This window comes from Talaromyces amestolkiae (genome assembly GCF_001896365.1).
Source record: "Talaromyces amestolkiae strain CIB chromosome Unknown scaffold4.1, whole genome shotgun sequence".
NCBI lineage: Eukaryota > Fungi > Ascomycota > Eurotiomycetes > Eurotiales > Trichocomaceae > Talaromyces > Talaromyces amestolkiae.
Window position 1 is genome coordinate 374655 of NW_024468040.1, and position 12024 is coordinate 386678.

At 44.8% G+C, this 12024-nt stretch overlaps 2 protein-coding genes across 2 annotated transcripts; both read left to right on the forward strand.

Moving 5' to 3' along the window:
* Positions 1–1355: 1355 nt before the first annotated feature.
* Positions 1356–2407, forward strand: BHQ10_002722 (uncharacterized protein; the record flags this gene model as incomplete). The annotated part of the gene is made up of 2 exons (XM_040874900.1): positions 1356–1975; positions 2029–2407. The coding sequence occupies 2 exons, from the start codon at positions 1356–1358 to the stop codon at positions 2405–2407; spliced, it is 999 nt and encodes a 332-aa protein (XP_040731227.1).
* Positions 2408–2980: 573 nt separating this feature from the next.
* BHQ10_002723 (uncharacterized protein) lies at positions 2981–5923 on the forward strand (the record flags this gene model as incomplete). The annotated part of the gene is made up of 1 exon (XM_040874901.1): positions 2981–5923. The coding sequence occupies one exon, from the start codon at positions 2981–2983 to the stop codon at positions 5921–5923; it is 2943 nt and encodes a 980-aa protein (XP_040731228.1).
* Positions 5924–12024: the final 6101 nt, after the last annotated feature.

Sequence of the window (12024 nt, forward strand, 5' to 3'; positions counted from 1 at the left end):
CAATCGACGTCTCAGAAGCGCAACAACGGGATTCACTCCATATCCCACTTTCTTTAAAGCAACTAAGCAAGAAGCTTTGAGACATAATGCGACCGTGCCACTAGCGCACCCCCACAAGATTGTAAAAGTCTAACAAGAAATGTATGAGCCTTAAGCCTCCAGCCTGGTCGAGGCCGCGCCGCGCATTGAATTTGTACCCTGTCTCATGATCTCTTTTTCCACAATGGTTTTGGGTCGAGGCTACTTTACTCACGATCCAATCGGAAATGCTTATTTTGGGTTTAGGAGGGTTGGTAAGACTGCTGTGGCACTGTTGCGAGCCGCCAAAAGCTTGAGTTCTAGATACCCCTGTAGGGTGTTCGTAAGCTTATTGAGAACACTAGTCAAGGCCTCGGGGACGTCACAGTATCAGAGGGCTTGATAGTCGGCTCCTGGCGCTTAGCGAGGTACTTGCTCAGTATGTGAAAGGTGCAGAAATTGGCTCAAATTATTTAATGTTGCTACGGTATTTGCATTGGTCCCATACAATAGAAGTTTAAGGGGCAGCCTATCAATGCTGTCAATATGGCGAGTACCTAAGTATGTACGGCTACATCTGTAGGTGCCATTCTCATTTATCAATAACAGCTATCCATATATGAGCTTGGCCTACTCTGACATTAGCCTCATGCCTTGGCTCCGACATATCTGCTACAAGATCAAGCCTTCAAAGTCCGGTATCTGTGATGTCTCATTTCTTCGACCCTATACTAGCACTCAAGTTACCTAGCGTTTAGAGAGACTACCCCTTCAGACTATAAGTGAGACTCAATGGATGTGGATATCAGACAAATATTTGTTTAGTCAGGGGAACATGTGGCATCATGTCCTCATGTATCACTCATCTGTATCAAGTTCTACTCGGAAACTCCTCCAAGGCGACGCGTACCTGGTCGAAGGCTTCGACTTCCAAATTAGGATCACTAGCATGGCTACTATCTCGCTCCTGCTGACGCTTTTCCCAACATGAAGTAGCTTCAGAACACCTTCAGATGCAGTCATATAGGGATCTCTCGCCTCCTAGTATGTTTCTAGACTCTGGAGTATGACTTTGTGGGTCTTCAAACGCAAGCATAAACTCCATGGTGCTTCTGCTAAGGTAAGTATATAAGCAGACGTACATCCTTTTTCTCCACAAGTATTAGATTAAGGATCGCAAAAGCAAATCAATTGAAGCAGATTAGCACGCTAAAACCTTGTCAATGCAAATCAACAGAATCTAATTAAGAGAGTCTCGCTACAATCACGTTTTTCGTCTACATCAACGACTATACACTCATTCCAACGTCTATATTCCATATCTCACCAGAATCAAAATGCAGAACTTCAAAGCAATTGCATTGTTCACTCTCTTTCTTCATGGCTTTTCAGTATACGCCAATCCGCTGCTGGACAGCAATCTTGACGTACCTTTGAGACTACGCAGACTAGATCGACCACTCATTCAACGACGCACTTCAATCGACTTCCTATCCCACGAAAATGCCTCAGATATTAAGACAGAAATCATAACAATCCCTGCTGAGAGACTTCTCGCGCGAGCAGATTCCACTTCCGTGCCAACCTTTGACGAAACAGCATTCAATCAAAGCGTCACAACTGCATGCGCCAATGCCGTCAACAGCTATGCAGAGGCAATCAATCCCAGCGGCCTCGTTGCATGCTACAATATTGCTTCCTTCGATAACGCCACGGGCATCTTTCAGACTGATGTACGCCTGTATCAGAAATCGGCTGCCACGGGCTCCTTTGGAGGGTTGATTCCTTCTGATCTTTCCATGTCGTTTTCGATTGCGCAGGCGACGCTTTCGAATCCGATGCTTGTGAGTACGAATGGGTCTATCACCGCTAGTACGGCTGCAAGCGGTCAGTTTGTGATGGGATTTCAGAATATTGGACAGTTGAGTACGAGTTTGACGTTTTCGAAACTCAGCGTGTAAGCTTCCTTGCTCCCTTTCTCAACCCATACAGTAATTGACTTATATATAGTGACGATCTCCGTATCCTCATGATCCCATCAATTTCTCTTGGTGCAGACTCTCAAACTGGGGGTACCGTCAACACATCCCTTTCATCCGACACACTCTCCTATGTAGCCGGTGAACTCGTACAAGCCAACGGCACACCGACAAATATTACCACTCCGCAAGCAGCCAGTCTCGCAAGCCCGATAGTGGCTGCTGCATCAGTATTTGTTCTGCCAGGGACGCATATCAAAATTGCTCCCGTGGGGCTGATTATTACATGTATCTGGACGGGATTGTTGCTTTTGGCTGTCGGTGGAGGCACTATTGGACGCTATCAGTTCAGGGTTCATTACAGGCAGCGAGTTCAGCGTGCATTGGTTAACCAGAGCATTCCTTACTAGATCAATCTTTTCTTGAGTCCTTTTTTTTTGGTTATTGTCCTCGTTTCAGCATTTTTGATACCTCCATTGTATGTTTAGCTTATAGCTTTCTCGTTCCTGGCGAACTTGAGATAATGACCAATAATTTCGATTCATTTTGAGAATCATGATGAAGAATACAGTTCTTTCTCTTTATCGACCTTGCAAAATATCCATATCAATCCAGAATCAGCCAATCATCGTTCTTTTGGTATACAATCTCGCCCTAAGAGACCGCCGCGGAGGACATTCCCACGCTATTCCGTTTTGGGTCTGATAACGATAGAAGGAAAAAAAAGTTGCGCGGGGTATTTTGAGCTCCAAATCTATAACTTTGCTTCTGTGAAGCGGGCAAGCGTCAAAAGCTTATAGATTTTTTGTTTAATATTTCTTCTCTGTGATTTTGATCTTAACAAGACCGGAATTTGCGTCCCAGAAAGAATATCGTGCTACAGGGCGACTCAAACTTCATGTCGCAATCGAAACAGATTTCGCTCTCTTGATACTATCTACCCATCACTGATTCGCAAGCCAAATACAGTGGCATCATCCAAGATGGCTCTAGACGCGCCTGTTTCCTCGACCAAACCCGCTCACTTTGCCACTTTATATGACGACGCTACGACAAAAGGAAACTTTGACCTCATTCGCATTCGTACGACAGACCAACTCCTCCACGATCCGCTCGCACAAACCATCTTGAACATCACAACAAATTCAGAAGAAGCTCTTCATAAAGGCGAGATAAGCTACACCGACATTCTCGTGGATCGAGTACGCAAGCGTGTATCAGAATCAGCTGGGAAGGAACATGAGCTATTGTCGCAAATACTACACATTGGCTTTGCAGCGCTATTCTATTTTCTACAGTCCAATGTCACCGGTCCACCGTTAGAGTTTGACTCGGCGACAGTCGTGTTCGGGGAAACAATCGCAGGTAACAGGGAGACTCTAAACTCAATACGACGGAGGATGTTGAGAGATTTGTCTATGGATGGAGAAGCCGTCTACCCGCTTACGCCGAATATTGAATTATTCTGTATTGCTAAAGCTATACTGGTTGAGGCGGATGTACTGGTGACTGGTGACGCGCCTCTTGTTGCATGGACGGGTCGTATGAGGGTGAATTTCTTGCATCAGAAGATGCTTAGCGAGATTTCGGGTACACTACAGAAGTCCATCTATGACGACCTTGACAGAATCAGTACAACTGTTCTGGCCGAAGGCTCAAATTCAAATGGTAAATTGCAGACTGCATTTTTACTCGAGCGAGCAGCGATACATACACATCACGGATTCGATGCGAAAGCCCGATCTGATCTTGACAAAGCAGCCGTGGCATCTGGGTTCGAATATGCTCTTACTGGAAAGTTGGGAAAGAGGACAAAGTTTCAGGATAGAGATATCACTCAGCTCGTCGTCTTGGCCGTGAGCTCAGAAATGGACCCAGCATCAGACACGGCAGCATCAAAGCAAGTATCAGAGACTTCCGCGCCTAAAGCTCTCGATTTGAATGATGACACTTTGCTCGAGACGATTGCATTTGCAAAGGAAGGAGCGCAACCCGAAAAGTCGACTACTGTCCAGGATGAGTCTTCTCTACCCCCTGCACTTGCGTCAATCGATCCTTCGAACCAGCCGAAACTGAACCCTCTCGACTCTGCCATACTACTCGGTATGGCTTCAGCTATTACAAACAACTCGCCCGAGCATGGATTGACTCGTGAGGAAACACTACCATATGCAGTGCGTGTTATCGAAAGCGGTAGTAGCAACTGGCAAATATATACCCAGGCTCTCCTCGTCCGTAGCCGATGCGAGGCTTTCAAATCACGTACCGTTGAAAGAGGAGTTCTACAAATGCAAGCCTTAGTCGACCAGGTCATCGCTGATACCGCCACCAGCAACGCAGCGGTAGTCACCACCCACACAGTTACCAACGACCAACAAGAACAGCCAACGACATTCTTGCCTCGACCTCAAGAATCAGAGTCTGCGCCAGCCGAGGAACGGTTAGAGTATCTATGGATACTTGATTTCCAGACAAGATGGAATCTTGAAGCGGAGCTTGCGCAGAAATGGGTTAGTCTAGGTGGTCTCAGGACAGCTCTTGACATTTATGAGAGACTGGAAATGTGGGCTGAGGTTGCGCTATGCTATGCAGCAACTGAGAGGGAAGAGAAAGCCAAGGCGATTGTTCGCCGTCAGTTGTACGAACCCACGAATGCGGATGCGGTTGACGATGATAATGAGCGGTATGAGGGACCTGAATTGGCACAGTTGCCAACAGATGCGCCACGTTTATTCTGCATCCTAGGTGATATCGATTCTGAACCGACTATGTATGAACGAGCATGGGAGGTTTCTGGCCAACGATATGCACGAGCGCAACGCTCTCTTGCAAGGTTATATCTCAAAGCCCAGCCACCTGCTTATGAGAAGGCAGAGGAAGCATACAAGAAAAGTTTGAAAATAAACCCTCAAAATCATAGCGCATGGTTTGCGCTTGGCTGTGTGCAATTGAATCGTGAGCAATGGTTTGAAGCTGTTGAGTCATTCACTCGCACCGTGCAGATCGAACAAGATGATGCTGAGGCCTGGAGTAACCTTGCAGCTGCGCTTTTGAACATCCCTTCCAACAAAAACAAACCTTCAGTCGACGCAAATGCAGATACTACATTATCCGAAGAAAATAAGGATATAGAAGACGCCGATGGTGAACGGTATGAAGAAGATCCATACAAACACACACGCGACGCCCTCACGGCTCTTCATCATGCCGCTCGTCTCAAACAGACCGATCACCGCATCTGGGACAACATTATCACAGTTGGCACCTCGCTACCTCCTCAATCGATACCGTACAAAGACATTGTCTTTGCGCAACGAAAAGTCATTGAACTCCGGTCACCAAAGAAAGGCGAAAAAGCCATCGACCTAACTGTCCTAGACATGTTGGTGGAACATCTCATCGACAACTACGATTACGACAACCTTCTCATAAATGTCGACGGCACGGATCAGAAGATTGTTCGTTCCGGTACAGTGGCCGGTCAGATTATGACTCTGGTCGATGACGTTGTAGTCCCCTTGATCACTCACTCCGCTCCGCTCTGGCTTCTTGTCGCGAAGATAGAGCTGTGGCGTCATCGACCTAGCAAAGCATTTGCAGCGCATGAAAAGGCCTGGCGTGCTACGGTCTCTACGTGTACTCAAGGCGCATTTCAGATGGGTGATGAGAAGAGGTGGAATCAGATTGTCAAGGCCACTGAGCGTCTTGTGAGAGATGGATATGCGAAGATAGGCGGTATGACGAAGGAGAGGGCAGATGGAAGTATACCGGAAGGTGAGGAGGGTGGTGAAGAAGAACTAGTTGCGAAAGATTGGAGGTTCAAGAGTAAGAGTGCGGTGAGGGGAATACTGGGCAAGGGCAAGGATTGGGAGGGTACCGAAGGGTATACACAGCTCAAGGAGCTGCTAACAGAAGTCGATGGCTAGACTTGACAATAGTTTAGAAATTTGGTTTACGCTTGTTCAAAGACATGGCTTGTATATATATAGCCTATAAATCGACTGCTATCCTAGCCTTACGCTATGTGCCTGAAATTAACACAGCTCGTCAATGTCGTGCACATAGATACCGAGCATCCCAGTGAATCTTCGTCCCTGATATAGCTTGGGTTCATATGCACAAACTTGGGCCTTCTATAGTCAGCTCGCTTTAATATGCCCAAAGTATCGAGATCGCCGATCCCAAAGAACGCCTTCCATACATCCGAAGCCGAATCCCGAGCCAGGAGAACACACACAAATAGGCAGTAAATAGAAACACGCCACTGATGACATGCCTTCTATAAATAAATAGGGCGATGGGTGCGTTCCAGAAAAGCTTAAAACCCTAATTTGACTTCAGTCACTGCTTAATTTCCTACTCTGGGAATATCTATGAATGACGCAATGATGATGTGTAAGACAGCAGCTGTTCAACCTGAAAAAAATAAAAGGAGTGTCAAGTATCACATGCTTATCTTAGGGTTGTACACCTATTTTGTCAGCTTTGAGGATGACGACGTGGTGAGGTAGACACAATTTTAAATGTGATCAATTTGACTGTCTAAACTAACCGATATTGTGGTATAGTACATCTCGTAACATTCGTTATAGACATTAAGTAATTTGTTTAGGCTCGTCGCTTTTCTCCTCCCTGTCATCAGGTGAATCTCTTGGTTCTTCAATTTCCCCTCGATTTTCGATCTATGATTCACGTGTTTGGGTTGTCGTTTCCTTTATTTGATGATGATTTGAAAACATGATATTCGTGTGGATTTGATCTGATTCAGATCATGGTTAGCTTCCATGTAACACAGGGACAATCCTACTCATTGATTACACCCGAAGCAGAAGAACGATATACGTACTATGACTTAGAAGTATGGCAGCTGGGGCAGCGGTTGTAGCCACAGATTTTACAACGCCAAATAGCCCGAAATGGACCAGAGTTGCAGTCAGAGCAGCGCCAGGTAAGAATGTTACCGTTGGTGCCTTGAATGATAGCGAAGACGTGGGCGCATCCAGTCTGGTTTGCCATGTTGATTGTTTTGAGGTGTGTTTCTCCGAGAGTTGGGTAAGTCTGATAGCAAGTTAGATGCTTAAACAAGACGGGACACCCGAGAAATAGACGACGTCGACATGAATTGACATACCAAGGATGGTTGTTCAGAGGTGGATTGAGGTTGACTGTTCGAGAGTGAATTCAATGTGAACAAGGACAGTTTTATAGGGTTCTATAATCAGAGTCAGAGGTGAAAAAGCAAATGTATCGGAGTCAAAGGTGAAGAAGGCATCCAATGACAAAAAAAATAATTCTTACCGTCTGACCTGTTCATAAACAGAATGATCGTTTCGTGATTCAGATGATTTGAAGGGTTCTGAGTCTCGTTCGATGAGTGGAAAATATTGTGACTTTATAGAGTTCTCTGACTCCCTGTCCATTGATCTCTTCTGATGAGCAGTCAGATGTATATGAATCTTTGATGAAGTCGTTGTGCAGACTGCACTACCCAAAACACAGATCGCGTGCACGACAGTCGGAGACAGATGTGTATTCAACAACGCCTTCCGAAAATAGTAGAAATTAAATTTGAATTAATCAAAGCGGTGGATGATCAATGGCCACAATGGCCTTCTTGCCTTCCTTCTCTTTTCTTTTGCGTCCGTTCCGTGTGATACTAAAACGGGGAATAGAGTACGTATCCGATCCGGGTCTTCTCCGATCTAGGCGTCCGTTTCCAGATGTGTTTTATGACGGGGCTGGTAGACAATAGTGAAGAAGTTCATGAAAATAAAGAGGACGCGGTTGGCGGCATTGCTTCCATACGGGGACGATTTCGGAGGGAGATATGATATGGCGCGTTGAGATGCTTCATCAATCAAATCAGAGAAACTATAGATACGCGAGATGATCCACCTGGTCATCACCCACTGCGGGCAAAATGGTCACAAAAGTGGCTGCATGATGTCTGTTTAAATGCTAAGCTATTATGCGGACAAGGAACCTTGGAAGCAGAACGACATGCGGGAGAAGGGCCCGAAAGACAAAGTGAATCTATATCAGGTCGAACTAAGCGATAGAGGTGTCAAGAGAGGCGCAAAGAGAGTTTGGTAGGTTCATCTAAGTACATGTAGGTGACTTTGTACTCCATACTTGGAATGGACGACATCAGTACATTCCCCCATACCTGGGAAGCCATGAAATCTCCCCTTCCGTGGTCCAAGGAGATCCAGACGCTAAGTACCACTAACTTTTTTTTTGTGGTACCAATGTTATGGTTCTAATGGGTCCCGTACATACTAGGGTGGTCCATGGGCTAGAAAAAGCAACGAAAGAGTGTCTAGTTTTCGGTTTCTGGGTGCTTGACCCTTGAAAAAGTCCCTGCAGTAGAATATTACATTCCCATTCGTCAATTGCTGTGGATTTCGACCCACATATGGAACTGTACTGTCAAATTTCCAAACTTACTCTGTAAGTTCAAAGTATTTTAGTATCGTCACTTTTACCTCTAATTTAGAGCATTAGTCTTGACTTGAGACGTACGTCGTACTACCGATCGGCTTCGTTCGGTCTGGACTGTGATTATCCTGTTCCTAAATTGATTACCTTGATACATCATTTCGTAAGATCTAGTCCAACATGAACTTGAACATGAATCATACACGCAATCTGGCAATCTCAACCCACGACTCTGATACCGATATTGTTGAACAAGGGACAGGATGAATTATTGCCTGCTTTGTCTTGACTAGTCAAACAGAGTTGATCGAACCATGCTTCATGACTCTTTGGTCCGATCCAATTTTGTTCGTCTGTTTAGCACTAGAGAAAAACCAACCAACCTTCCTCGGAGAACCATACTGTCTCCAATACCGCGATCTAGAAGACTTTTGATCATGCCGATCTAGAAGTCTGCTTGGGACAAGCTAAACATGAACTAAACTTGTGACCAACCCAGAGAAAAAACGGTGAGGAAAAGTGGATGATACCATATTGCCCTAAAAAGCCAGTGATGTCTGTAAATACCGTACATTACCGTATGTTCCTCGCTACCATCAAATCACAAACTCCCGGGGATACGGTTCCGAGGCGCTAGTAACCACGCTAGCTGGATTATGTATTTTGTACATGATTGGTACGTTCTCCTGTAATCTTGATACGTGGGTATTCCCTTCTTTTGTTCTCTTCTCTTCTCTTCTGACTCCGAAGCTCAAGGAGATATCTGTCCAGAAATGACTCCAAAGTATTCGGCATTTCTTACCTCAATGTATCACATTGCATCTGATTTCAAGCAAAATCTTCCCGCTGTACTTCGTATAGGGTCATCTTTTACTTGGCATGCAAAAAAGTTGTCGGCCCGAACTTTTAGTACGTAGTCCCTTTCTTCCCCTATCTTGCTTAGTCTCCGTGGGACTCTATGACAATGATTAAGTTGGCAATCAAATCAATGACATAAGTTGCACAAAAGCACTGAACATCCATATGTAGTACTACTGCAAGCTAGTGCTGACTTACAGATGCGATGCCATCTTCACTCCTCGAGGACTTTCCCGCCTTTTCCTCCAGAACGACTACACCGTCCCCTCACTGCCGCGTGTCACAAACCAGAAGGCGCTGATATTTTGTCAACGGAATTTGAGGCGACTTGTTACAAGCCGTTCTATAGCCAGCTGACTATATTGGTGCCAAGACTTTTAAGTACTTATAGCTGACGCCAGTCAGGAGGACGTCCTGAAATCAAGAAATTGTGTCCTGATTGACTCCCCGCTCCCAAGCCAGCCCTAACTCAACCAATACAACTAATATTCCGTACTTTAATTAGGCTCTGCATCTAGCATAGTTCACGGCCCAGTATCCCTGTCGCAAGTCAACCTTACCTTTCTGTTGAAGTAGCTAAAAAGACTAGTCCCAGTTTCGTTCAAGCTTTGATGTTGTGTGTCGTCATGAGACGAGCCAATAATGTTTGAGCGATCTCAGCTCGTCCCAGTTTCAGCTCGTAGCGGGTAGTGTCTAGTCTGCATTAGGATAGCGCTTTCATAAACAGAGTTTCAGGTGGACCCAGGGCTATGTCACGATACGTCGTGGGTGAGCACTGAACTACTTCACAAGGTCCACTATGTGGAATACTTACGTATTTTACTTCTATTTACTTTAATATAGAAATAGAACACCGACTTACTCCGCGCTTGCTTTGCTCAAAGTATCACTTATGTTAATATATGTTGGGGCAGTACCTATATTAGCCTCGATTATTGCATTGTTCGAAGAGTGTTGGGTTAATCTCCTGAGCAGTCAATGTAGAAGCACGCCTTCAAGGTCCTGGGAGTATGTACTATCGATTCACTTGTAGGTAAGGCACTTATTTGGGTTGATTCGTAAATCCTACTCCTATACGACAAATATGCTTCCATCGACAGATTACTGACTCGCCGTGTTGATTTATGTCATGGGAAATTTTTATTTCTTTGTCTGTCAAAAAACAAATACCGGTGGCGTCAACGGCTCGTATACAATTTCAGGGACTACCCTACTCTTCCAGGCAATGGAATTAGCAGTTCGATACGGTTGACCCCATCAGATTATCAGCATCTCATGTGGTCTCAGAGGTAGTCCGAACAGTGTAATAGTAACAAACCGAAAGGGTAGTTTTACCGGGCAGCCTGCATTTACAGTATCGTTGACTGACAGCCAGTCAGTTACATGGGATACGTCGTTGTTTTGCATACAACATCCGGAGATTTGCAACCGAACTACATCGATCAGCAGCGTGTTTACAGGGATCCCGAGTTTTCTGGGTCTGTATATGAGGTGAACATGTGATAGAAAAGGCACCTACTAACCGGGTTTTTTTTTTGAGGTAAGCAGAAAAAGCAACTCGTTCGGAAGTGTACACAGGTACTCAGGTACATCATATCACGGCTATGCCTTGGAGAAATGGCAAGATATGAGCCGAACGTGGCAAAGCGTCTAGTAACTTCTAGCAACCATTTGACCTTCTACTTCTAGACTCCATGGAAGCACTCCACATCACACGCACTTGTCTCGTATGGGTCTAATTATCGCAGAACATCTAGTGACCTAGTAACAGTCAAAAGATCTATCTAGCGAGCAGACGTAGCCAGACTTGAGTCACGATCGCAAGGCTCTTACTCGTTGCTCGAGAACAAATGTATTGATGTACCTAGGTAGGCCAGTACTCTCAGGTTCAGTTACACAACAACGATACATTTGTCCTATACTGGCATGTGTATTTATAACAGTCGGTGTATGCAAAATTCCGTCCGCATGACTTTAATTTCCCTTAAAAAGTAAAACAAACTGAAAGTTTCATTATTCTACATATTCGTTGGGATATTGCATTCCACATGCAAACGTTGAATGTTCACGTGTAAATATACGTTATTTATTATTAGAAAGATGGAAATCACCTTTGCCACCACTAAGATCTAGATCGATTGGAAATAAGTTTATTGCTCTAGAGCAATCAACTATAATAATCAGATATACGTCAGATATGGCTCGTTTATGGTACTGTGTCATGATTAAGCTTGTTCATTGAGCCGTCGGAATTGACCCTTCAAATCCGCGGAGCTAGTAGATCCATTGCATCCCTGTCATAACCATATTCATATTGATTTGTTACCAGCCCATGACGTTCTACCTTTAGTGATGCATCAGATCATCGCAAGCCACAGAGGTTGCACGGGCTCCGTGCAGTTAAGCAATTGAGCCTTGGCTCTGGGCCGGACCCTTACTTTCTTTTTCGGCACTTTTTATTTAGCCTTGTCTGGGATTTGTTCCTTTTTTCCCATGTTTAGTTCTTATCTTTACTGATAGTAGAAAATGCTTTGTAGTTACCTGATCGGCAGAATGATTAAATAAAATAACATAGGGGCCGAAACAGGGGCCAGCCTCCGGCACAATATTAAACACTTCATGAGTATTCGTCAATTAAGCAAGGCATGCATGCTCATACATTATGAAGATAGAGGCAAGAAGCATGCATGTGTGAATTATAATAGAATACTCGAATAGGTAAGTAATTGAT